General features: G+C 36.9%; 2 protein-coding genes across 2 annotated transcripts in view; one reads left to right on the top strand and one right to left on the bottom strand.

Annotated features, from left to right (window-relative positions):
* Window positions 1-25,458, bottom strand: part of elfn1a (extracellular leucine-rich repeat and fibronectin type III domain containing 1a) — an 81,091-nt gene that overhangs the window by 38,553 nt on the left and 17,080 nt on the right. The gene's annotated exons all lie outside the window — the stretch shown is intronic.
* On the top strand, window positions 3,400-6,099 carry LOC146576445 (uncharacterized). The gene is made up of 4 exons (XM_085272672.1): window positions 3,400-4,451; window positions 4,641-4,748; window positions 4,867-5,074; window positions 5,264-6,099. The coding sequence occupies exons 1-4, from the start codon at window positions 4,276-4,278 to the stop codon at window positions 5,726-5,728; spliced, it is 957 nt and encodes a 318-aa protein (XP_085128798.1). The 5' UTR covers window positions 3,400-4,275; the 3' UTR covers window positions 5,729-6,099.

The raw sequence follows: 25,458 nt of genomic DNA, 5'->3' as shown, positions 1-25,458 counted from the left end.
GCATCATATATTTTACTTTTCAATGTATATATATATATATATATATATATATATATATATATATATATATATATATATATATATATTTGAAAATAGTCTGTCTACCCACTGTCAAACCATTTTTTCAAAGTCTGTGGCAAAAAGAAAAAATAAATAAATTCACTTCTCTTTCTTACCATCAAAATGAATCCAGATCTGCAACAGATACATCAGATGCATTAAAAAATGTCTGATGATGAGCTTACTAAATAAAAGAAAAAAGTCTAACATCTATGCAAAGTCGCATATTTGAGCGCAGAGTAAAAAAATCTTTTAAATTGCACTGAAGATTTCTGAATGATATGTTATTGAATTACACAACTCAAGGAGTGTGGAAGTTTTCATATTTTATCAAAGGAATACTCAGCAAAATTCAGATAATCTTTTATGTATCTTTAATAGTTTTTGACATACTCATGTTAAAAATTGCCTCAGATTTCAGTGTGTGACAAAAAAGCCTAAAGTGGATCAATGAACTGATTTTCAAAAACATATATAAGATATGATAAAACATATTATTTATGAAGCTAAAATTTCGCAGCAATCATTTTTCATTTTTATGCAACTCGTGTGGTCGATGTTGTTCAGGTCAATGCATGTTTTAAAATAATTATAGTGCAGGGTGGGCCATTTATATGGATACACCGTAATAACATGGGAATGGTTGGTGATATTAAAGTCCTGTTTGTGGCACATTAGTATACGTGAGGGGGCAAACTCTTCAAGATGGGTGGTGACCATGGTGGTCATTTAGAAGTCGGCCATCTTGGATACAACTTTTGTTTTTTCAATAGTAAAAGGGCCATGTGACACACCAAACTTATTGGTAATGTCACAAGAAAAACAATGGTGTGCTTGGTTTCAACGTAATTGATTATGAACAATCATGATATGGGATGAATTTGACCAGTTTTCTGCATTGCATCGGAGAATGTGAATTTTAAAAAATCATTGATTTATGCTTTTGATAGAGCATTACCTCATATCTTAATGGAAATTGCTTTAAAATCAACAGTGTCTCATATAGATACTCTCTCATCTCTTCTTGATCTCGTTTCCCTTTCAAAAAGAGTTTACGATCTAACATAAAGATAGCATACAGCACATTACTGAACAAACCAGCCAATATTTTGTCTCCTTTTTTCTCCATAAATTCGTCATTAGGTTTGTCATTGCTTGTCCTTCATTTAGCTGAAATTCTTTTTAAATGTAGCTTGGTTAGCGTGTGCTAAGAAGAATACTAAATGGCGGCTTACCGGGGCTTTTACTGTGCATAACTTTAAGATCAAATCAAATCAAAATTTATTTATATACCACACATTAAAAAGAACAAAGTTGACCGTAGTGCTTCACAGTCAGTAAAAGCACAGTCAGTAAGATATTACTGCATACACTATATTAGCAAAAACCACTGGGTCAGCTAAAATTTGCACAGAGAAACTGTTCAGCCATGCAAACCCACGCCATAAAGCTCCTGGCACACAGTTTATGTGCTGATGTTAATGTCAGAAGAAGTTCGGAACTCTCCAGTTACTGAGTCAGCAGTGCATTGGTGACTTTTACACATGTGCCTTCGTACTTGGCAACCCTGCCCCTTACTTAGTCTGCCACTGAATGCTTCTATTTTGTAATAATACTACATTACAACTGACTGTAAAATATATAGGACAGGAGAAATTTCATAACCTGACTTGTTCAAATACCATCATGGGGAGTTTACGTCAGGCGAGCTGATGTTCGCGTCAGTTTTGTTTTAAATATTTAAATATTGATGACAGTACCACACTGGATTTTAGTGACCTCTTTAGAGTGAGCCAAATGTTTGCAGTGGCAGACTGCATGATTAGGTGCTTGATTTTGTATGACCTGCAGTTCATTGTATTCATAAAATTACACAGAAGATTTATGGATTTGGTGCTGGTCATGTAGAAACATTACATCCTTTTTCTTTGAATATTATAATTTTGGCATTAAACATTTATATTTCCCCAGGATGCCTCCTGGGCGCTTCCTGGGTGAGGTGTTCCGGGCATATCCCACCGGGAGGAGGCGCCAGGGCAGACCCAGGACACGCTGGAGAGATTATATCTCTCGGCTGGCCTGGGAACGCCTTGGTGTTCCCCCGGATAAGCTAGAGGAGGTGGCTGGGGAGAGGGAGGTCTGGGCTTCTCTGCTTAGGCTGCTGACCCCGCGACCCGGCTCCAGATAAGCGGAAGAAGATGGATGGATGGATGGATGGACATTTATATTTCCATATTTATCTCATATTTATTTTTGGTACCACTTTACAATAAGGCTCCCCTTATAGATGCTAATAAATAGTTTATAGCTATATTATTAATTAATTTGTAAATGCTTTATAAACCATTATTAATGGTTTATTATGCATTAGTTAAGGGTAAGAAAGAGGAAAAAAACTGACCGGTTTCTTGCCAAATAGTGAGCCAGATGTGTTCACCTATATATTTCATCTAGAGTTGCTATATTAAACATTTCAGACTAAGTTACTATCCTGTAAGCACAATCAGCATTTGTAAACATATTTTTTATCATATAAAATTGTACTTCAGAAATGCATTATAAATATCCACAACTATCAATCGGAGCTTTGTTGTAAAGCATAAAACCATTTATTAATGACTAATAAATATTTATAAATGCCAAATGGGAGCCTTATTGTAAAGTGTAAAGCATAACACCATTTATTAATGACTACTAAACATTTATAAATGACAAAAGATAGCTTTGTGGTAAAGTTTAAAACATGTCAACATTTATTAAGGACTAATAAACATTTATAAATGCCAAATGGGAGCCTTATTGTAAAGTGTAAAGCATAACACCATTTATTAATCACTAATAAACATTTATAAATGACAAAAGATAGCTTTGTCGTAAAGTTTAAAACATGTCAACATTTATTAATCACTAATAAACATTTATAATTGCCAAAAGTGAGTCTTAAATGTATAATGTCACCATTTATAACACTTAGACCTAAATTACAATCAGTGCTTGAAATAACATTTAACTACTGTCAAAAATGGCAATGTATTGTAAGAGTAACACATGTAAAATTAAATGTGTTTTTTAAAACACCAAACAGTCACCCACTCCAAAAAAAGTTCATGCCAGACTGGTTCAAACTGGAAATATTTTTTGTATGTCCTTAAATAAGCGTCCCAGTGGTCCATCAGGGTGTCGCGCTCCAGTTCCTCCTTAAGAAAAGTCAGTTTCTCTTGCTCCTTGTTAAGAAGGGCAGTTGCAGTAGGGGCAGGATTAGAAGAAGAATCTAAAGAACAAACAATTATTAAATTACAATACTAAAATTATTTATAATCTAAACTTGGGAAACTCAAATAAAATATTGATTAAAAACGGTTACAACTTGAATTTATAAAAAGCCACTTTGTAAAAATTATGTTATATACACATGTGGTGGTTCAGACATTTCTAAAACAAGGCAAATAATTCTTATGTGTACTGCCTTACCAGGGTGTTTAATATAAATTTAATGATGCACATAAACAAAACTAAAAATATACAACTAAGTGATATCAATCGTTTGGAATAACCAATAGTAATAGAGCTATTCACATGTTATGTGATGTTAGTTAGCCACTGTAGCTAGCAGCCAAATGGCTCGGTAGCTAGCTAGCTAGCATTATACTCACCTTCATGTCTAACTGCTGACGTCGTTGGCTTAGTGCAATCTAGATCATCCAGTCTCTGCTTTTTGTATCTCTTCGAACGTGTGCTAACTGTGTAAGTCGCAGACGCACACAAATTTTTATCTTCTGCTCCATCCATGGCGCAGCAACTTGAACGAGCGCCTTCAGTGTGTCTGTTCGTGCCCCTTTGGCTTGACCTTCCAGAGCGCTCCACTGCCTGTCGCGCTCTGAGAGGAGGGGCTTTCCTTAATAAAGTTAACTGTGATTGGATGGTTGTATAAGCTCCTCTGCGTTTAAATTAAATTTGTTTTCCCTCCCTTTGGCAGCAGAACATATTTTTTTAGCATGAATCCAGCGGGTTAGATCTACATAACAAAGTCGGAGATACATTATAACAGGTGAGACAATCCTCTTTTTTGCGTGGGACTATTTTTGATTATAGGGCTTGTTTTATATAGCATGTGAAGTTCTTTAACTCTGAACCGATTTGCACTAGACTCCCATAGAGTATTTTACGGTGTTTCGAGGTGATAATAAAATAAATTACTCATTTTTTTCCACCACAATGTCTTTGGGAATGAGATTGCGCGCCAGAATAGAAGGAAAACAAACTAAATATAAGGCACTAAGGCTCATTAAATGGCTGCAGAAGAAACACCTGCTAAAAAAGAAGCTTAGATGTCCTGTTTGTCACCATAAGATGAAAATGATTTCCGTGGTGAAGAAAGACCAATATATGTGGTATGTATAATGCATGATAATGTAGTGCATGTAGTAAATATAACAAAATATTTCGGTTATCAATGCAAGAGGGAGCATTAACCTCTTTTCATTATTATTTTCTTCATACTTAATTTTGTGATTATCTTTTCAATTAATGCTCTTGTTTAAGGGTCCATTTCTTTACTTAACTCATTGATATGTTCTCAGGTGCTGCAAAAGAGCAAGTCATAGGAAAGTTTCCAGAACAATTAGAACTGGCTCCCTCTTTGAGAAATCAAAAACATCTCTTTTCAGTTGGATGAAGTTCATTTACAGGTATATGTAGATGTAGACATTAATAGCAATGCACCTTTCATAATTGAACACCAATACGAGACTTGTGAAATAAAATTAGGGCCTCAGTAAGTAATAATTGCCTCAATTTCTATCACAGATTTTCACAAGGGCTCAGGCTCAGACAAGTAGATATGATCGATGATGAAGTGGCTGGCAGCTCCAGAACACTAAGTAGCATGGCAAGACACATTCGACATGTTTGTATACGTGCAATTAAAAGACACAGAATAAACAATGGACACCGTCTTGGTGGTGACAGAGAATTTGTGGTTATAGATGAAAGCTGTCTCCGTCATCAGCGAAAGGTTGGTAAACTCTCAGACAGGTTTATTAGAATCAATGCAGATCTGACTGTGTCCTCTAAACATGGAAACCTTTACCATAAGTAAAAAAAATTAGTAGAAGCAACCATCTTTTTGAATGTTTCTTTGTAGATATTTAATTTTATTCTTTTTCATTTTAATTCTGTTTAATTTTATTCTTTTTGTTTTCAGTATGCACGTGGACGCTTTGGAAATGCATGGAAAAGGAAGAAATGGGTATTTGGAATGATGGGAATTAAAGACAAAAGGCGAAGGCTCGTGTTAAAACTTGTTGAAAAACGATCAAGGCGCCACCTTGTTCCTCTGATCAGACAGCATGTTAAGTTGGGTAGTGCCATTATCAGTGATGAGTGGAGAGCCTACAAGAATGTTTTGACAAACATAAGGTACAGACATTACACTGTAAATCACAGCAGGTGGTTTGTAGATCCTCAATCTGGCAGTCATACACAGCATATCGAAAGGGCTTGGATGACCATCAAAGGACATGTCCGTAGACTAAGAGGAAATCGCACTGAGAAGTTGCTGGAGGAAAATCTGATGGTTCTTGAGTGGTCATCTTGGCTTGGTTCGCGACACCCTGATGGACCACTGGGACGCTTATTTAAGGACATACAAAAAATATTTCCAGTTTGAACCAGTCTGGCATGAACTTTTTTTGGAGTGGGTGACTGTTTGGTGTTTTAAAAAACACATTTAATTTTACATGTGTTACTCTTACAATACATTGCCATTTTTGACAGTAGTTAAATGTTATTTCAAGCACTGATTGTAATTTAGGTCTAAGTGTTATAAATGGTGACATTATACATTTAAGACTCACTTTTGGCAATTATAAATGTTTATTAGTGATTAATAAATGTTGACATGTTTTAAACTTTACGACAAAGCTATCTTTTGTCATTTATAAATGTTTACTAGTGATTAATAAATGGTGTTATGCTTTACACTTTACAATAAGGCTCCCATTTGGCATTTATAAATGTTTATTAGTCCTTAATAAATGTTGACATGTTTTAAACTTTACAACAAAACTCTCTTTTGTCATTTATGTTTAGTAGTCATTAATAAATGGTGTTATGCTTTACACTTTACAATAAGGCTCCCATTTGGCATTTATAAATGTTTATTAGTCATAAATAAATGGTGTCATGCTTTACACTTTACAATAAGGCTCCCATTTGGCATTTATAAATATTTATTATTCATTAATAAATGGTGTCATGCTTTACACTTTACAACAAAGCTCCGATTGATAGTTGTGGATATTTATAATGCATTTCTGAAGTACAATTTTATATGATAAAAAATATGTTTACAAATGCTGATTGTGCTTACAGGATAGTAACTTAGTCTGAAATGTTTAATATAGCAACTCTAGATGAAATATATAGGTGGCCTAATGTTCCACTGTGTGTGTTGATGAGTTAGAAGACCAAAACATGTTTGGTCATTTTCTTTATAAAAAATATGTATTGTTTTTTGTGTTTTAAAAAATAGAAAAGGTAACAAAGAATGAAAGAATACATTAACAACGTACTATAGGACATCCCTACAACTAATTCATTTTTAGGTATCATAGTATACTATCAATTCTCTGATAATTAATATATTTCAGTGTATTAAAACAGTGAATAAAACTGTGACATCTATAATTTGCAATCAAAGGTTTAGTTACTTGGGTTATCTTGGGGCTCTATGTATGCTAAGGCTAATGTCTCATTATTAATGCTGAAGTACAAAAGCAGACCCATTTCCCCTCCCTTTTCCAATTCTTCTCTCATTTCTTCTTGATCTTGTTTCCCCTCCCAAAAGGGTTCACGATCTAATAGGGCTTGATTGGTAGTAAGAAAGGGGAACAGAAGTGGGATTTTTTGTAGCATACTTTGACCTTGGACACAAATTGACTTAGAACAATAGCATCTCAGACTGGCTTTCAGTAGCAGTCAGACTTGCCGGTTCATCTGTCAGTCTAAAAAATGAGATTCTAGTTATCAATAGAGAACTGCATGTTAAGTACATTAAGTTGCATTTCCAGGTTCGATTTGCTTCCTTTGCTGTTTCCTATTACAGATGCAGTGTGTCGGAACTGAATCAAAGCTGAAAGATGCAATTTATAGTCTTTGAGCTTATTTGTGATGCTTTCTATTCTATTGTTTCCCTTGTAGATTGCTTGTTTTGAGCCTTCTTGTTGAACCACGTATTATATTCTTGTGACCTCCGAGGCCAGAGTTTGATCAAATTGGTCAGGCTCTTGACTTTTGTCTGCATTTGTGTTGCACTGTGGTTTTTTAGCTAATACATTTGCCTTCCTTTTAAATGTCTTTTTGATCTTAATTTGTTATCTTGCATGCAGGCCTCTTACAAATTAGCAATGATTTGGTTAAGTTGACCTTTTCTAGCAGTTTTTTGTGTTTTTATTGGATTTTGGTACATTTTCCAACATCTGTTTGTGCTGGCTCTGTTCTTCAGCTTCAATTTTTTTTCTCTGCTTCCAGAACACCTCTGGGTTGGTGTTGTCCAGTGTCTGCATGCATTCCTTCTTGTTGATTATCTGCTGTGTGGTAGGCTTTTATATATCAGTTTCACGTGTTTTGATTGTATTGTCTTCGATACTCTCTAGGATATACCTCATTTTTAATCTCCCTTATATTATGGAAGTAAAAATGACTGATCTTTCCATTGCCTGTGGTATATAAGCTTTAAACTGTCAGAGGAGCAAAAAGTATAGCTTCCCATCCCCACCTCATAATATCTAATATTATCAAATTCTTAAAATAAATTAAATAAAATTACCCACCCCATTTACAAGGATAATTTTCTATCTCATTGCATTTAAAGGTTTCTTCATAATAAACTATCTGTGTTGCTTAATGGCTCCTACAGAAACTCTGCCACACCAACATCAGAGATGGTAACTTGACAAAATAATAAAGTCGACTACAATGCGTAAGTATCAGGAGAGAGCCAGGAGAAATGTTCACTGATGAAGTAATATATCACGATGCTAAGCACTGCAGCAACAATGCTGCTCTTTCTCATTTGCTTTTTGGCTTCAGATCAAAACTAGGTAGAGAGCATGGTGGCTTGCTCAGTGCATTAAATGTTGAAATAGAAATATCCCAGAAAACAACAGTTGGAAAGCTTTTATTTCAGAGATTGCAACTGAAAATAACAAATACCATCTCAAACCAAAAGTGAATCTAGAAGTCTTTCAACATACCAACTACTACATATTTAATACTTAATGTGTATTACGTATTACATGTCTATACAGTACAGTATCTTTACCATCTTGGCCTTGAGTTTTAAATTAACACATCTTAAATTTCACGTTTTCATTTCACATTTAAAAGCCCAGAAAATCACTTTCTTGTTGCAGTCAGTGGGGTCCATATGCTGAGAGTAGGATATATGATTCATATTTGAATCACGTAATAGTGCTAAGAAAAATGTGTAGCTATTTATTATGATAGCTAGTCAATCTGGCAGCACTCCAGTGCAGTGATTAGCACTGTTGCCTCAAAGCAAGAAGGTTCTGGTTTGAATCCTCTAGCTGACTGATGTCATTCTCTGTGGAGCTTGCATGAACTCACCACCTTCTGCCCATAGTCCAAAGACATGCATGGGTTAGGTTAATTGGCAATTTGAAAGTTGGCCATGTGTTAGCCCTGCAATAGACCTCCCTTTTGCCCAGTGACAGCTGAGAAAGGCTCCAGCAAACCTTTAACACTGCATTGATTAGAAGTAGAACATAGATGGATTGGTGGTCAATCAAATATGATCAAAAAATACCCAAACATTCCTGATGAGAGTCCAGTGAAATGAAGCAGCATTTCTGAGTGTTACATTCCTGATGTGTACTAGGAGGAGCAGTGTGTGACTGGTTTTGCGATCTCCTTGTAGTTTCTTGTGGCTCTATGGCTGTGTGTGTGTGTCATCATGATATATTGCTAATTTTTCATGACCAATGATTTATCTTTGGCTAAAGTGTAAACCAATATGCTCTCACCAAAGGGCAGCAAATACTGTAGTTTTGTCAGAAGGTGCTGGAGAAACAGTGGTCTGGACAGAATCTACATAAGGAGGCAAAAGACTTTGTAGTGGCATTAATCAAAAAAAAAAAAATGCCACCACTAACTGAAAAAAATGCAGCTTCACAACATTAATATTGCAAGTGAAAAATGATATTTTGCATTCCAACGTAATGCAAAGCAGTCCTGAATTAATATCCACATTTGAAAAATTGGAAGTGACACTCTCTCATGAGCACCAGTGCCAAAGTGTGAAACTCAGAGATACCAGTGTCTTAATTAAAAACAGCAACAACAACAACAACAACAAAAAACAGCAATATTTAAAGCACTGAAAGTGTAAATTGGCTCTTAAAAAACATTACACATAGTGGGTGTGGTGACATTCTTATGCTAGTAAGCAAAGTTAGGTAAAGTAGATATTTCAGTAATATAGCCTGAAAATATATGCAGAGAAAAAGAGCAAAGCTTCTATGTCACACCCGTGGACGTAATGTTTCCAGGTGCTATGCTAAAGCTTCCTAAGAGCCTCTCAGGGCTGTGACTGCCAGAGCTAACAGTTTTGGAAGCACCGGTAACAGGCTCTACAATGTAAACCTCTCAGGGCTTGCATGAATAGCGCCGCCGCTCGATATTACTCCACAGTCGCATTAGTAAAGTATCATAATAAATGAAACATTCTCCTGAACACCCCATTAGTAAACCTTATCTTTTCACAGCCACCAGCTATCGAACAAAAGCCCACAAGCTGTGAGAGGTAGAAAAGCTTTATTTTTCTCTCTCTGTCTTTCCTCTTTTCCCTCTTTGCCCTCTTTTTCACATCTGCCCTCATTTATTTATGACTTGTTTTCAGTGCTACTGTGTTAGTGGGTGCCTCACCTTAATATATACATTAGTCTTAATTTAAAAAAAATATTGCATATTATTAAAATGGCATATGTATTACAAAATTCAGAGTCTTAAAAGTGTGTACAGTACAGTAAAAGTGTGATTTCAGTGTATCAGAACTCAGTATTTTCATTTAAATGAAAAGTGATCTTGTCTCCTATCTATTGTCACCGTGCACTCTGTGTTTGTAACCTTACACATGTCTTACTCAGGTTCTTTCAGTGTCACTGCCCTCTGAAGTCTGATGTCCACCATGAAGTCAGACTTAATGCATTTGAGACATCTATTATTTAATGTGTCTCCTTAGCACATATCCACATACTTAGCTGTTCCATCCTCTTTAGCAGGGAAGTCTCTCTTGAAAAAAGAAACACCTGAGGAAAAACACTATTACCAGAATTTGTTTATGAATCTCTCTTTTATTTTTTTTCTAAATTCTGTACTGATACATTATTTCATTACTTTATTTATTACCCTGAAATTTAAGGCCCCATTGATAATAATCAAAAAGCTTAACCCTTGATTGAAAAAATAAAACACCAGAGGATAATTATATAGTCCTGATTAGGACCTAAATCCTTCTTATTTGACAATATCTCCAATACAAACACCGACTATTATTTACACACCTTTAACACTGTTTATCACACTATTTTATCACCTGAAGCTCAGCTGACTTCTCCGGACTTATCAGTATAAAGTCTTTAAAAATAGACAATTTAATATTTACATTAACTATGTAGTAAAAAAAAACTGAAATCACGATCAATTAGTTTAGGCTTCATCATTAATCTATTTGAACTGTGCTCAGCTGGACAAATGTCACTGAACCAGCCACTGATCTGTCTCTGCTGAACCTTGAGACCAGCATGGATAAGATTTATGTCAAGTTTTAAAATAGATCTGTACTTTTGAGGTCAAAGTTAAACAAGCAAAGTGGTATTTTCAGCCTACTCTATTAAATGCTTGGACTTAGTCTTCTACTATCATGTAGCTGCAGTCGATAAGAATATCTTCATTCCTTTCCTTTTTTTTAAACATGTGCACTTAAAAGTAGAGTTTCAAAGGTATTTGTCTTCACTCCTGGGAAATCCAAATGTTTTCCTTTGCATTATTTATGAAACCTGAAAGTCAAGGCAGAGATTGTGTTCACCTAAGTGTGATTTGCAGCACATTGCCTATGCCTCTTTGCCATATGTCATTCTACCTGGCTGCACACCAGCAAGCTAAAAGCCTGTGTGCTTACATCATCGTTCTACTGGGAAGAGATGTTTGCAAAAATGTCCACAACCATCTGATTCAGAAGACTTTGGGAATACTGAAAAACACAGGCTATGTTACAAAGGATTGTTGTAGCTTTTATTACAGATTCATTATCCGTGTGATATACATTTTCAGGATTATGGAAATCGCCATATTAATACAGGTTTTGTTTTGTACAGCTCAAACTAACTAACAAAAACTCATGTTAAGGTAACATAACAAGAAACAGTTCCAACCATTATTTCGTCCATCTACTTTTTACTGCTTATCGTGGTCAGGGTTGCATCAAAGCAAAACTGCCCAGAACTCCCTCTCCCCCATCACCTTCTCTATCTCTTCTCAGGGGATACTCAGGCGTTCCCAAACAAGCCAAGAGAAACAATCTTTTACCCCAGACATTCTTTAGAAAAAGCTTTGAGCTGCTTGCATCCACAATCGTATTATTTCGGTCACTACACCTACCGGTCATGACCGTAGGTGTGGGCAGGAAAGTAGATCAACCAGTAAATGGACAGCTCAGATCGCTTTTCGCCAGAACAGATTGGTACAATATGTGCATCACTGCACATGGTGCCTATCATGCTCCATTCTTCCTGCTCTATCCTTCCTCCCAGTCTTGACATCCACTTGTGGGGGAAATTCACCTTATCCCGTCATGAACCATGGCGAGTCCTCACCCAGATCACTTCGCACTTGGCTTCAGACCATCCTAGTGCAAGCTGGAGGTCAGCACTCCAGCACATTAACTGCAAAAAATCTGGAGCCCACCACACTGGACATCCTACACCTCTTGATTGCACCAAAAAAATGTTGTCCATAAGAGTTATGAACTGCATCTTTGACAAAGGGCAGAACTGGCATAATGCCCACTGAGAAAGAGTTATAACCTAATGCACACAAACTTTAAAAGAAGAACTTGTGGGTTGAGAAAATGTTTCTTTAAGTGCCAGTCAAAGTTCTTTGCTACCAGTAAAGTTGATCAAAGCAGCAGAAAATTTATTTTTATGTGATAGTTATCCTGAGTGGAAACATTCTTGTATTGTTTTTGTTACATAAGCTTGTGTGCTGATTCACTGAAGGAGCACTGCACAGTGTAAATGCATTAAGGTGTTAGAAATAAGTGCATTAGGAGAGTTAGATATTAACAACTGGTTTTATATGTCCAGTCATTCCAGATACAGTGCAACAAGTGGCATATCGGGCATTGTCTTTCCTGTCTGTTGTCCTACACAGTTGGATTCTCAGTTCACAGGTAAAAAGTTGCATCCGGTTACTCATCAGCTGCTGTATGAACAAAGGTTGTTGTTAGATTGCTCATATCAGACTTGAAAGGAAGTTATCTAGTGTTACTTGCCAGTGAGACACAACATATTTCATCAAGAGAATTGGCAGACTATCTCTGCTGACCTGTTACATGAGAGTTAAACATTGGACTAACTTCAGAGATAATTTTGTTGATGAGTAAGTGCCAGGACAGAGACCTAATTAGGAGCACTTTAACACAAAACCTAAGCGCAGTATGGTTTTGAAGCAGCTCCCATAGGGGCTGAATTAAATCATCCTGCCTGAATGAGCATATGCAAATTTAACCAAGATTCAGAAATAGGTGACAGAGAGCCCCATTAAACAGCCCAGCGTGATTATAGAGCTAGAGTTGCTATATGTAACTTTCATCACCATGGCAACTTTTAATCACACTTTCAGTAGCCTTACGCTTAACCCTTTAGAGCCGATCGGAGCGGGAACGCTCTGTTATGCGTAACTATTTTTAAATCCCAGTAGCACTGCAACCACGTAAGCTAGCGCAAAAATTTTTTTTGCATATGAAACCGGAGGAGTTGTACTTACATCTGATGCCATCAGCTTGTCCTAGGTCACGGTTTCCTTCCACATAAAGCTTTGCAAAAACTGCATAAAAAGAGCTTGCAGGAACAAAAACATAATATTCCAGAAACACGCTTTACCGATCTGATCAGCTGTTCAAAACACTTCCTACGTTGGAATAGACGTCAGCGCGAACTTTTGCATTTCCGCCATTACCTGCCCGAAACCGGAAGTGACGTCATTTTTGCGGAAATGTAGTCTTTTTTGCGATCAGGGCCTCAGGGCCTATACTGCTCTTTTTAAAAGTTATCTTTGACTTTATGACTTTCTGTGTCGTTTCTGGGATGCTTAGGACTCATATTGCACTGCTGGAAATAGTTTATTTTGATGCATATGCTGCTTTTTTGCAAATTTGCAGTATAATATTTATTTTCATTTTTCCTGCAGTGTATAAAAATTGGTGTATTTCAAAAATAAAACTATGAAGACACTCAAAATAAATTTCCTGTGGTGGGAAACTATTTTGTGCAACTTTTTTGTATTTACAGTTTTGAGGGATAAGACTCTTAAATTTCTCTAACTACAAATATATGTTAAAAAATCAAAAACGATTTTCAATTTTTTTGTAGTTTATTGCACTTTTTTGCAATTTATGTAATTACTATGCACTTAATGAATACATATTATTAAAATCTGGGCTATAATGGTTGTATTGATGTATAGCAACTTGAAATGCTCCCAAAAATGGCTCCACAGCATGTAAAAATATAATATAAGCTCTGGCGGACTTGGTTCTATGGTAGGTCTTAAAGGGTTAATAGATGCTTTAGAACAATGGATCCACAGGTGCTGTCAAAACCAGCAGGTTTCCTGCTTACACCAATATCGTGCATCTCTAATGGCAACCCATGTGGTTGCTTTGATTTCATGACGTCCGATTCATGCAATCAGAAAAGCCTGAAATTTACCAACTAAGCTAATCACAAGTGCTTAATAATTCCCCCTTGGCTCTCATTAATTTCTGCACCCTTGGACTGTATAGACACCACAAAGAGGGATACGATTCCATCAGTAAAACCAAAAAAACAACCGCACTCTCTATAGCTGTCTGTTGGGCTGATTTACTGATTTAAAATCCTGACTATTGGTTCACAACGTCAATGTAAAGCAGATATTGATTATTTTCATTATTATTTAATGTGCTAATTTTCACAAGATCAGGCCCATTATTTACTGGGTATAAAATGTGAAAAGCATAATGAAAAACTTGATTTCTTTTGCAACCATTTGTGTAATGAAAACTTCAAAGACGTAACAGTTTATACTTAAACTTTGACCTGAACGTATAAGAGTTTTGGACGTTTGCATGACATTTTGTCATAAATAGTACACTAAGTGTTACCTGAAGTCACAGTAATCTTGAACCTTGGGTGAGTTTTCCATTAATCTAAGTAAACATCAAAAATGTTAAAATGTTGAAGGACAGACAAACAAATGGACATGCAACTTGACTGGTTGACAGAGCTAGATAACTGTCAGTTGTAATTCTAATGACTGAAGCCAGGAAATGTTTAGCATTTTGCTTGGAAAATGTTTCATTGTTTTCAAAAGTTGCTGATTAATTATCTGTCCATCACTTTAGCATATTTAATAATCATCTAACCAATACATCTGTGCAAAAATCTTCTTTACCATTTGTTACCATCATTTGTAACATTTCCTGCAATTACTTCATGCAGTCTTGCTGGAAGTGTCAGAGCAGGTGTGACAAAAACCCCACCTTTCACAGTATTTCACAAATTGTAAAAACTTGCTTATTTGACAGGTGTGGTCACACCTATACGGCAGATATGGTGCCATCTGGGATTGTATTCAATGACTGTAGTGCATTCACAAATTGTCAGAACACTTGAGCCTTCTCTATAAACTAGTAGATGAGAAAACATTGTCCAGACCCGTTAGGAGATATACTCAGAGGAGTATTGTACAAGAAACAGTGTTTCAAAAATGGAACATTTTCACACCAAGCAGTCTACACCTTCTTTGAGGAAGACAAGAACCAACTGTCAGTTCAGTGAGTTTAACAGCTGATCTGTAGGAAGAGGCCTTCTTTTCCAAGAAAACTGAGCTACACTTTCGTCCTTTCTATCTTTCTTTTTACATTAAGCCACTGAGCTGCCGACATGTGAGGAAGCAAATGATTGGTGTATGTCACTTGACTTTTCCTTTATCAACTGACACAAATACATCACTCTACATAGAAGGAGCTGAGGGGTGATAGGACATGTAGGGATGTCCTGTGCTTAGAGTTGTGATTGAGTCATGCCTCAGTGCTCAGGAAGGTGCAGCACATCTCTCAGGTGCTTGTCAACTCTGTAGGCTGCCGTGGACCCAAACAAGCATCAGAGGACAAGCGTGTTTTCTCAGTATATAGGTTGTGGCTCAACATATGCAAGTTGAAAGCCTTGTAAAATCACAAATCAACAAATGAAAGGGCATATGTTCCCTCAGAGATTCAGAACAGCAGTGCTGCTCAGTGTAAGACTCACATAGCATGAATAATAACTATGAAAGACTCTTACAAGTGTCACTAAGCCAAACAGATTTAGTTCTAAAGATTATCTGGCCGTGTAGTACAAAGAAAAGTGAATCCACTTTTAAAATTAGATGATAACATTTTTTGCTATGTACTGAAAATTACACTCTTCTGAACAAGAGAACAGACTTTGAATGGTTCAGTAACATGATAGCTGAAATTGTTATGCAAATACATTTTTGGAATATCGCTCGCAGTGGCTGAAGCTGTCAGTGACATCGTGTTTCTGCTTCAGAGAGCTAAAACAGTGCTGCATATTGTACGGTTCAACTAGCTTTAAAGTGGGCCGGACCAGTAAAACTATAGCATAGTTACGTATAAGAAGAAAATGGCAAATGGACTGGTAGTGTACTTATATAATGTTACTCTGAGCACTCAAATACAAGCCTCATTAACCCATAAATCGTTTTCAGTACCACAGCAGTTTTTACCTACCATTCACACACTCAGACTCCAGTGGATGCACTGGGGGTGACTCAGGGTTCAGGACTTTTCCCAAAGACACTTTGACATGCATATGGGAGGAGCTGGGGATCAAACCAATGACCTTCTGGTTAGTAGATGATCCGCTTTTCCTCCTGAGCCACAGCAGCCCAACAAAAATCCTTCTTTTGTTTTTCCTCACCACACCAGTTTTTAGGTAGCTTGCCATTCAACAAGAATACTATAGTGTGTTTGAATACAGGGCACATGGTTGTGTTTCTGTAAAAAACTGCTGGGAAAGCTGCTGTATTTAACTTTGCCTCATTTAAGTCACTTTAAACAAGAGCAAAAAGTATTATTGAAGAAAGATTCTTAAGCTTAATGGGTTTCAGATCTGTTGCATGAGAATTTTTCATACAAATGCATTTTACAGAATAAGCTTAAAAATAAAATTACATATCTCATAAAGATGAGTTGGTTTAGTGAAATCCCACTAAACCCATTTTTCCTTCCTTCCTTCCTTAGCCGTTTAAATTCAACACAGCAGATTTAAACATGTCTTGAAGTTCTCCAGAGGCCTGGTATTAAACTAATCATTTGATTCAGGTGTGTTGACCCGGGGTGATATCTAAAACCTGCAGTACAATGGCCCTTGAGGCTTGGAGTTCCCCAACCCAGCTTTAAAGATTAAAACCAAAAATACAAACACTATTTTTTAATTGCATTTCATCTAGTTATTTATTTATTTGCAGTGATCCTTAGTTGTAAGTCTCTGTTGCTTATTCATTATCAACTTGCTCTACCTCCCTAAACAAGTTCAGACATTTAGCCATTTCTGAGCAAAATTCAAAATGTGCACTACATAAACCAGGAAAAAAAAAAGAAATAGGCTGCTCAACAGAAGTTGCAAACACAGAAATCACTCACTGTGAGGAGGTGGAAGTCGTACAAAAATGAGGGAACCTTTTCCTCTCAACAGGCTCAGTCAGTGCTCCTCTCTCTGTGGTGGATATTGTGGAGGCAGGCAGGATAAATGAAGAGAGAGACAGAGTGGCTGTGTTGTAGATTTGAAGTTGGACAGCCTGAAGGCAGCAGCAGAGAGGAGACTGAGGTCTAAACTGCATCTTAAACAACACCTGGTAAGCTTATGCACCTACACGATACCTCCAGCCTCCAGCTCAGCATATAAAGGTGTTATACTGCGCTCCATGGGGGCTCTGCAACCAGTGTAGTAGTACTTTATTATAATGCTTGGGTTTCTTTCCAAGTTTGGACAATGTTTGTGAACATTCTGCATGTAAAGAAATCCCAAGCTGTTCTAGATCATGAAAAAACAATGCAGAGATTGAGCCCTGCTTTGTTCTGGCTTTTTGCTCTAATCCTCTACACAAGCCAATAAGACACGGGGATATTTACTACAGAATTTAAGTGTTTGTTTTGCTTTGTAACTAACATCAAAGAAATGCATTTCTATTATTCAGAGACAAAAAAGGGAAAATTGTTTTTTCTTTGCATCATTTTTTAAAAATCTTACTTCTTAAGACAAGAAAAAACATTAACTTGCAGTTTGGCTAATTGACTGTTGGCCAAGCCCTCGGTGCAGACAGTGCCTGGCCAGTATATAGTCACATAGACTGTAAAAATTGAAGTATTTTTATACACGAAACACAATGGTCTTTTAACGGTAACAGTTCTTCTGTTTTTGTGCTTAGTTAATCAGCTGTACCTGACCTTGAATGGCATTAATTTTATGAAATAACTCTTCTTATTCTTAATAACTTCTTATTCTGACTGTTATCTCTGACTATCAGAGACTACAGATACATGCACAACCCCCCCCCCAAACAAACAAGTTGAGCATTTAGGTGATGTATTTTGCATAGGATCTGTGATATTAAATCCTCTCTGTACAGTTGGCTCATATTCTGGACAACTTAGACGCATTAGATCGGTGAGCTCAACAAAGCAATGATGTCAACCTCAGGATAGGATATGCCCAAGGTGGTGTTGACTATCAGCTGATAACCACAGCTACTGAGTTCTTCTCCACCAGTAGCACTTGAGCCCACTTAAGTTCAAAAATGGCGAGCGCACACCGAGCATGACAAATATTATTAAGGGGATTAGAGGCAAGCAAACATAAAACGAATCATATGTTTTGAATTTTCTCATGACCTAGATGTGTTTTTGCACTAAGGAAAATATAAAGTGTAGTGTGCTTGCAGGTGTGCAGCATGACCACAAAGTGAGAGAAAAGGGATGCTGGACAGAGTGGGTTTTTTTATGTGCATGTCTTTGATGAGCAATTCGATGTGTGGTAGAAATCAATTTACAGAAGATAATTGTTCATTTCCAAGGGGAGAGGAGGAGGCAATGAAAGGCAATGAAAGATTAAGCCTACATCACTGTACACATATGGTACTAATGGGGACAATGATCATCTCCCAATGAATCCAATTACAAGGTTGTTATTTTCGCACCTCACAAGTCTTCACGTCTTCATAAAAGAACAGTTAGTCAGCCGTCCGCATCTAATAAAAAAAGTTACTGAACAGGTCATACTTTGCTGATAAACTCTCATTTGTCTGAACAGTTTGACAGTTACATAAAAGGAGATGACAGCTGTCCAGGAAAGCTCAACCGTGGAGGTTGAGGCTGTAGTGAAGTCGATGGGATTAGCTAAGGGATTAGCTACTGTAAGTACAATAACAAAATGGCACGATGTGCACACAATTACCCTGCCGTGTTTGAGGAAAGTTGATAAAAGCAGGAAATGAGTCACATTTAAAAACATGATTTGAGCAAAGATCAAAATGTTGTAATAAAAAGACCAACACATCACTTATAGCCTGTTTTGATTTCAATAACATCACGACATTCGGAAGTCTAAATCATATACTAATAATAACAAACAGGGAGATTTTTTCCTATTATATTTGATGGGTGAAGTCTTTTTTTCTTTTAAGTTTGGGCCAAAACTGAGTCAGGTTTGAATTATTTTCCATGTTTAAGTTCATCCACATATTATAAACATCATAAACATACTGTTTTCATGATTTTGTTGAAGTCTGGAAATCAAAGGGAAATTCTGCAACAATAACATGACATGCAAATTGGCTCCGAGGTAGGTTGACTCCTAAGTGCTCAAAAAAATTGTAAAGAGTATTGGCACACTTAATAAAAAATTGGAATCACTTGATGTCCGCATACCATTGTTGAGATAGCTTAAATGTTTATATTCTCATTATGACTATACGTTGCATACAGTAATGATAAAAAAATATGATTTATTCATCAGCACTGGAACCTAGCAGGTTCCTACTGATATTGTATTTTTAGTTTTAGAAACCACACAATGTCACTGCTTATTTCTCCTGGCAGTGAAAAGTCCTATTAGTATTTGTAAAATTGAAATCCATCTGAAGAAACCTAAAAATACTTTTTCCTGGTATCTACTTAATCCAACATATTGAAAATCTGCACACCATTTAGAGTATAATCAGCCCTCTTCTGAAATTATATTAGATTTCAGACTCCCTTCCAAGAGACTCTCATCAACCTAACATTAGGCTTGAAGCTAGCAAATTATGGAAGGCGTTCGTTTAAGGGCTGGCTTCTCTCCCCTGATGAAGCCTTTTGTGATGGTTTTAGAACACTGCAAAGTCACATATCATTTTCATAGGGTTTCAGAAACAATAATCAGAATCCATGATAATGAAAAAGTCACTCTCAAAGCCAGAGAAGCAATACTTATCTGCTGTGTCATATTGATGCACAGCCTAGAGCGCTGTCATTGATAATGAATAGGAAATACACTTTGATGACTCATAAATAGTTTGTCCGAACTTGAACCCAAGGAGCTTTACATCCTTTAACAGTAAAATAATCAATCCTTGTGCTAAGAATAGAAATCTTCTCTTCACTGCTAGTATTACCTTATCTGCCCGTCACTTTCTTTTGTATATTAAACATAGAGACATTAAATCTTTCTCTTTTTCTCCTGATAATGAAACAAAACGTCAGCAGATCAAAGTCCTCTAAAAATATTTGCCAGCTCTAAGCTGAAATCTTACTGAATAAGAACTATATTATGCATGTATTAATTGAAAACACATTTGCAGTACAAAAATTATTTTCATTTTTTATTCATTTTTTAAATTTTATTTATTATTGTTTAAAATGTTTTAACAAAGTTTAGTGCAGACTTGTTGCAACCACTGTTAGCATTGTTATTTACCTCTGGTAAGGCCTAACAGTGCCAAAGCAATTATCTTCTCTGTAAGGAGCAAAAGAGGAAGTAATGTGATGGGGACTTTCTCAAATATTTTCAAAAAATTGGCAAACAAAATTTGATTTCGGGCATGCATCTGTTGCTATTCCAATTTGTGGTTTTGATTCCAAGTTCTACTGCAGGTGAAACTGTGGTGAACATATGCCAGGAAGGTTATGCTTTTGTAATAAATGCACACATTTGCCCTACTACTGTTTTCAAAGGCCTCTGTGTTGTACTTTATCATATTTCAACTTCTCTGATTTTGAGCATGTTTATTATATAGACTTAAACATGCCATTCTTCGTCTTTTTTTCTCTCTATATGTGACCATAATTTAAAAAATTCACATCTTGATGTATTCAATAAGACCAAGACTAATGACTGGGACCATAAACTCATCACAAAATGTTTACTGAGGTTTTATATAGGGATGGGTATTGATAAGATTTTAACGATTCCGATTTCATTTTCGATTCTGTTTAACGATTCGATTCCTTATCGATTCTCTTATCGATTCTTTTTTTTAAAAAAGGAGAACACTAAAGTCGATTAGCTTAGAACTTTGTTTTATATCTTCTCTTTGAACAAGATAGAAATTTAGGAGTAACATGGCCTTACAAACCCAACAGTGAGATCTTAAGAGATCCAGCCTACGGCTCTTCAATGGGGTGTCACAGGGTCCCCAGGAAAAAAAATGTATATGTAAAATAATAAAATAAATATTCTCCTGTAGCAATAACAAAGTTTAACATAAATTATTCTGTAGCAATTACACAAGAATATCCAGTAATGTCCCTGCCTACAATTAAACATATTCACTTACCAAAGTGAAATCGGGGGCATCTGCTGTGGCAAATGGGTGCAAGCCTTTGACCACAAACTTAGACACTGCTGGGTGACATTCGTCTATCCTGGCCTGAAAGGAGACGCTACCGGTAGACTGCAGCAAGAACTGCCAGCATCTGAGCCAGCCAGACTCTGTCTCTCTCATCATGGTTATCTAAATGCAACGCACAGTAATAGCAGGTTTTGTAATAAGGTAAATCGCGCTAACATAATATGCAATGCTAATTGATTAGTTACCTGCAGTATTAACGGGAGAGGACGTGGAAACGCTACCGCTGCTGCTGGGTTGAGCTTCGCTAGTCCGGAGCGGATCAAAAACACGACATTCGTTGAAAGCAATCGCGTGTTTTTTGAGCAAATGCTTTTGCATATTCGTAGTGTTTCCTCCCTTTGATGAAATCTCTACTTTGCAAGTATTGCACGTTGCCCTGTTGTCATCCTTTCTCATAAAGTGTAACCAAACTTTTGAGCGTTTGTGCCGCTCAGGCGCCGTGTTTCCTACTGGGTAAAAGACGCTACTCAACGTGATGACGTCATTCGGGGCGACTGGAATCGATAAGGGAATCGTTTTTAAAAGTGGCAAACGATTCCAAGGAATTGAAACAGTGGGAACCGGTTCTCAACAAGAACCGGTTTTCGATACCCATCCCTAGTTTTATATTAGAAGTGTTATTTTCCTATTAAGTTCTATTTTGATCTCTATTTAAAATCAAGGGTGTTGCCCCCATCTGGTGCAGATTTAAGGCACTGTTCTCATTCACAGTGCCATCTTTTGTGTACAGTCTATTATTCTAACCTTGCACTTAATGTCAGCAAAAGATAATTTTATGCATTAAAGGCAAACCTAGAGTATGACTTTAAACATCAAGGCATTTCTTGCATTCTTAATACATAGTAGATGGTATTGTGCACTCTAACTATTGGGAAATGGCCTATTTAAATTTATGTATTTCCTATTTCCCAAAGCAAATGAACAGAATGCCACTTTTCTGCTTGGATAACAGCAGAAATGAGGCATTCTCTTTGGAATTTGCTGTCAACGAGGTGTGGCGAGAGAGATGAGGTTGAATAAAAGCAGACAGATAGCTTAGCAAGAGAGGTTAGAGAAGAGAGAACAAAAACAAGGACTGAAAACAAAGGTTAGAGGAGAGACAAGCAACATAGGCGATAGGGAGAAATGAACAGATGAGGACAGGGAGTGCTGCCAGCCTGGTGTGAGTGCATGTGTGTGGGGCTGGAGGATAATATGGCCACGGTGGCGGAACACACATCTCACATCACACTCAACAGGTGGGTCAACAAGGGGCATCTCAAACAGGCAGGCAGGAGCTTATCTTAATTCTGAGGGAGAGAAAATCCAAGATCCCATCCACACAGACTCTCTGTAATCGATGCTGACAGGTAATTCAGAGCAGTGCATGGGAGAGCTCACAGCTTCCACGACTGGCAGGGCATTTGTGTGGCCTTGGTTGTAACACTATAAGCAATCAAAGTGCTTGGCAGTTCTAATACATGTCCAGATAAACAGATATTTTAGGAGAGTTAAAACCTAATTTAGCAGGGCACCTAATGATGATGAATGTGACCAAAAAGCAAAACGTCAAATTCACGGTAGTTATTTGTCCATCTATTAGTGACAACAAGATTGGTCTCAAATCAAATTACTGATGAAAAAAAGAAGAAACTTTTAGTAGATCTGCATATTATTGTGGTATCATGATAGTCGTTCTTTTTTCATATAGACTTTTAGTGGTGTTCCTTGTCGTGGTTTTGTTATTCACTTATGTGTTACTTTATGTGTTTGCTTTATGTTTAAAATAACCACTGTATGTTTAAAATAACCACTGTAATGCATCCTGGTTCATTTTAATTCCTGGCTTTGCTTATTTTTTCTCCATTTTTGTGCGCTACCTGAATTCAATCACTCAGTCAGTCTCCTCTCTCTATATAACCCCCTGCTGCTCCTCATTCAGGAGCTGGATTGTCTTGTTAGTTGCTGCAGTCGAGCTTTACAGCCATTTCTAGGTTTGTTTTCTTTTTGTATGACCTTTGTGGCCATTTCCTGGATCTTTTGCTCTTGTGTGATCCTGTTTAATGAAGTAAGGTTCTACCTATACTTTTGGCTTTTCAAACTGTTTTTGGACTTTGCATTTTTGCTGTTCCTTCTTTATTTTGTTTACCTTGCTGAATGCCCCAATTTTAAGACCTCCAAATTGATATTAAAGTTTTGGATTCTGGATTTTTGCCAAGCACAGGTGTCCGGTTCCTCTCTTCTCTGAAGTGTCACCAACAATTCCTGTCCAGATATGTCATAAACTATGCAATATTTTTTTTTTTTCACAATAAAATGTACTGAAATGCTAAGATTTTGGGAGGTGAATACACAATGAAGTCTTTTGGAATTTAAAATCAGAGATCAAGTTTTAAGCAGCAGAAATTACCTTCTTCTGAAATGTGTTTTCTGAAAGGGGTCATTGGGGAGCCCTCAAAGAAGAGCCCCTACTCCCCCACACTGAAGGAACCAGTTGAGATTGTTGGAGAATCTGCCTAGGTAGCTCCCGGACACCTCCCAGGTGAGGTGTCTTGCCAGGAGGAGGCCCCGAGGCAGATCCAGGACATACTGAAGACATTATGTCTCCTTAAGGACTGTCAACACCTTTGTGTTCTCCCCAGAAGAACTGGAGGAGGTGGCTGAGCGTACAACAGCAAAGATGAATGGATGAATGAATGTGATGGATGAATCAGTATTGGCCAATTGGCAAATAAAGTCTTGAGCTATCCCTCATTTCTTTGTATTTTGTTTCCCAGGAGTCAGGCCATCTTGTAATTTTTAAAGTGATCTTGAACAATAGTTCCTCAGGCTAATAGCATTTAAAAGTTTTTCTCTGGTCATTGTCCATTTTCAGTCCAGTTACCCTTTTTCTTGCCAAAGGCATCTTTTCTCAAGGAATGAACTAGTGTTATGTCTACACTTAACCAGCAAAGAAAGAGCCAATTTTAAATTCTAACTTTAGGCCCTTTGTTACTCTGAAAAATTTGTTTCTCCTTCTTTAGTTGAATCTATTAAAAATACCGCAGATAACACAGTTTCTCAGGGTCACTGGCAAGAAGCCATTCTTAAGAATGGGAAACAGGAAGAAAAGCTGAGGTATGCCTAATCAGACAAGATCTGGACTAAAAAACACCATCAACGCATCTTCAAGAAGCCTGGAGGACTATTACTGAAGAGAGTCCAGGTGGTGCTGAACAATTAAGATGGGCAGCATATTTTCTTTCAAACTCAAGTCTTTTGTGCAATATTGTGTATATATTTATTTTGATTGATTGATTGATTGATTGGTTTATGTTACATTTTGACAAATTGGCAAATTAAAGTGTTTTCTGTTAATACTTGGTTGTTTTTCTTTTTAAATATATAGACTACTATGAGTCAGCATTTACCCCCATGTAAGTAAATTGGTTTTTTGGAGTTTGCATAATCTGATTAATTCTTATTTAATTTGTATCAGAAAAGCCTCATTCATCACAAGTGTATGTCATGCAAGAAAAAAAAAGAAAGAAAATGAATTATCATAATTAAGGCATCTTGACTGATTCATTCATCTTTCCATTTTCTTAACTGCTTATCCAATTCAGTGTTGTGGGCGGTCAGGGTAGGGACATGCATTTTAGTCAGCCTGACATGCGTTGCTTTGGACTGTCGGTGGAAGACAAGCAGAAGGAAAAGCAAGTGGGCACAAGAAGAACATGCAAAATTCCACAAAGATCACAGCCAACCATGTAAGGTTACTAAGGTAACATTGATATCATTTTTGTGGGTAGCAAGGTGGAGTGGTCAACACTTTCACCTCACTGTCCCCTCACAGCAAGAAGGTCATGGGTTCATGTGTGTGGAGATTGGATGCTTCATGGGTTTCCTCTGGATACCAGAGCTTCCTTCCACACTTCAGAGACATGCATTTTAAGTTAACTGAGATTCTCAATTAGCCCCCTCAACCCTGAATTGAATAAGCAGAAGAAAACGGATGGATAATATAATTGTTTTCCGATTCATTCACATGAATATCTGAAAGCTGCTGTGCTTTTCTAATTGGCTTTGATAAACGTTGTTCTGGTCTGATCTGGTGCTTTCTGCATTATCATCTTGCCCAATTTAGCAGTGCAATACAATATTATGCTGCCATAGTATTAATGAGTCTCCCAACATAAACTGCCTAAT

Source organism: Mchenga conophoros, linkage group LG4 (assembly GCF_057382185.1).
Source record: "Mchenga conophoros isolate Kocher_MC1m ecotype Shallow Benthic linkage group LG4, M_conophoros_male_GT1.1, whole genome shotgun sequence".
In the NCBI taxonomy this organism is placed as follows: domain Eukaryota; kingdom Metazoa; phylum Chordata; class Actinopteri; order Cichliformes; family Cichlidae; genus Mchenga; species Mchenga conophoros.
The sequence above is the reverse complement of the archived record's forward strand: the minus strand, read 5'-3'. Positions and strand labels throughout refer to the sequence as shown.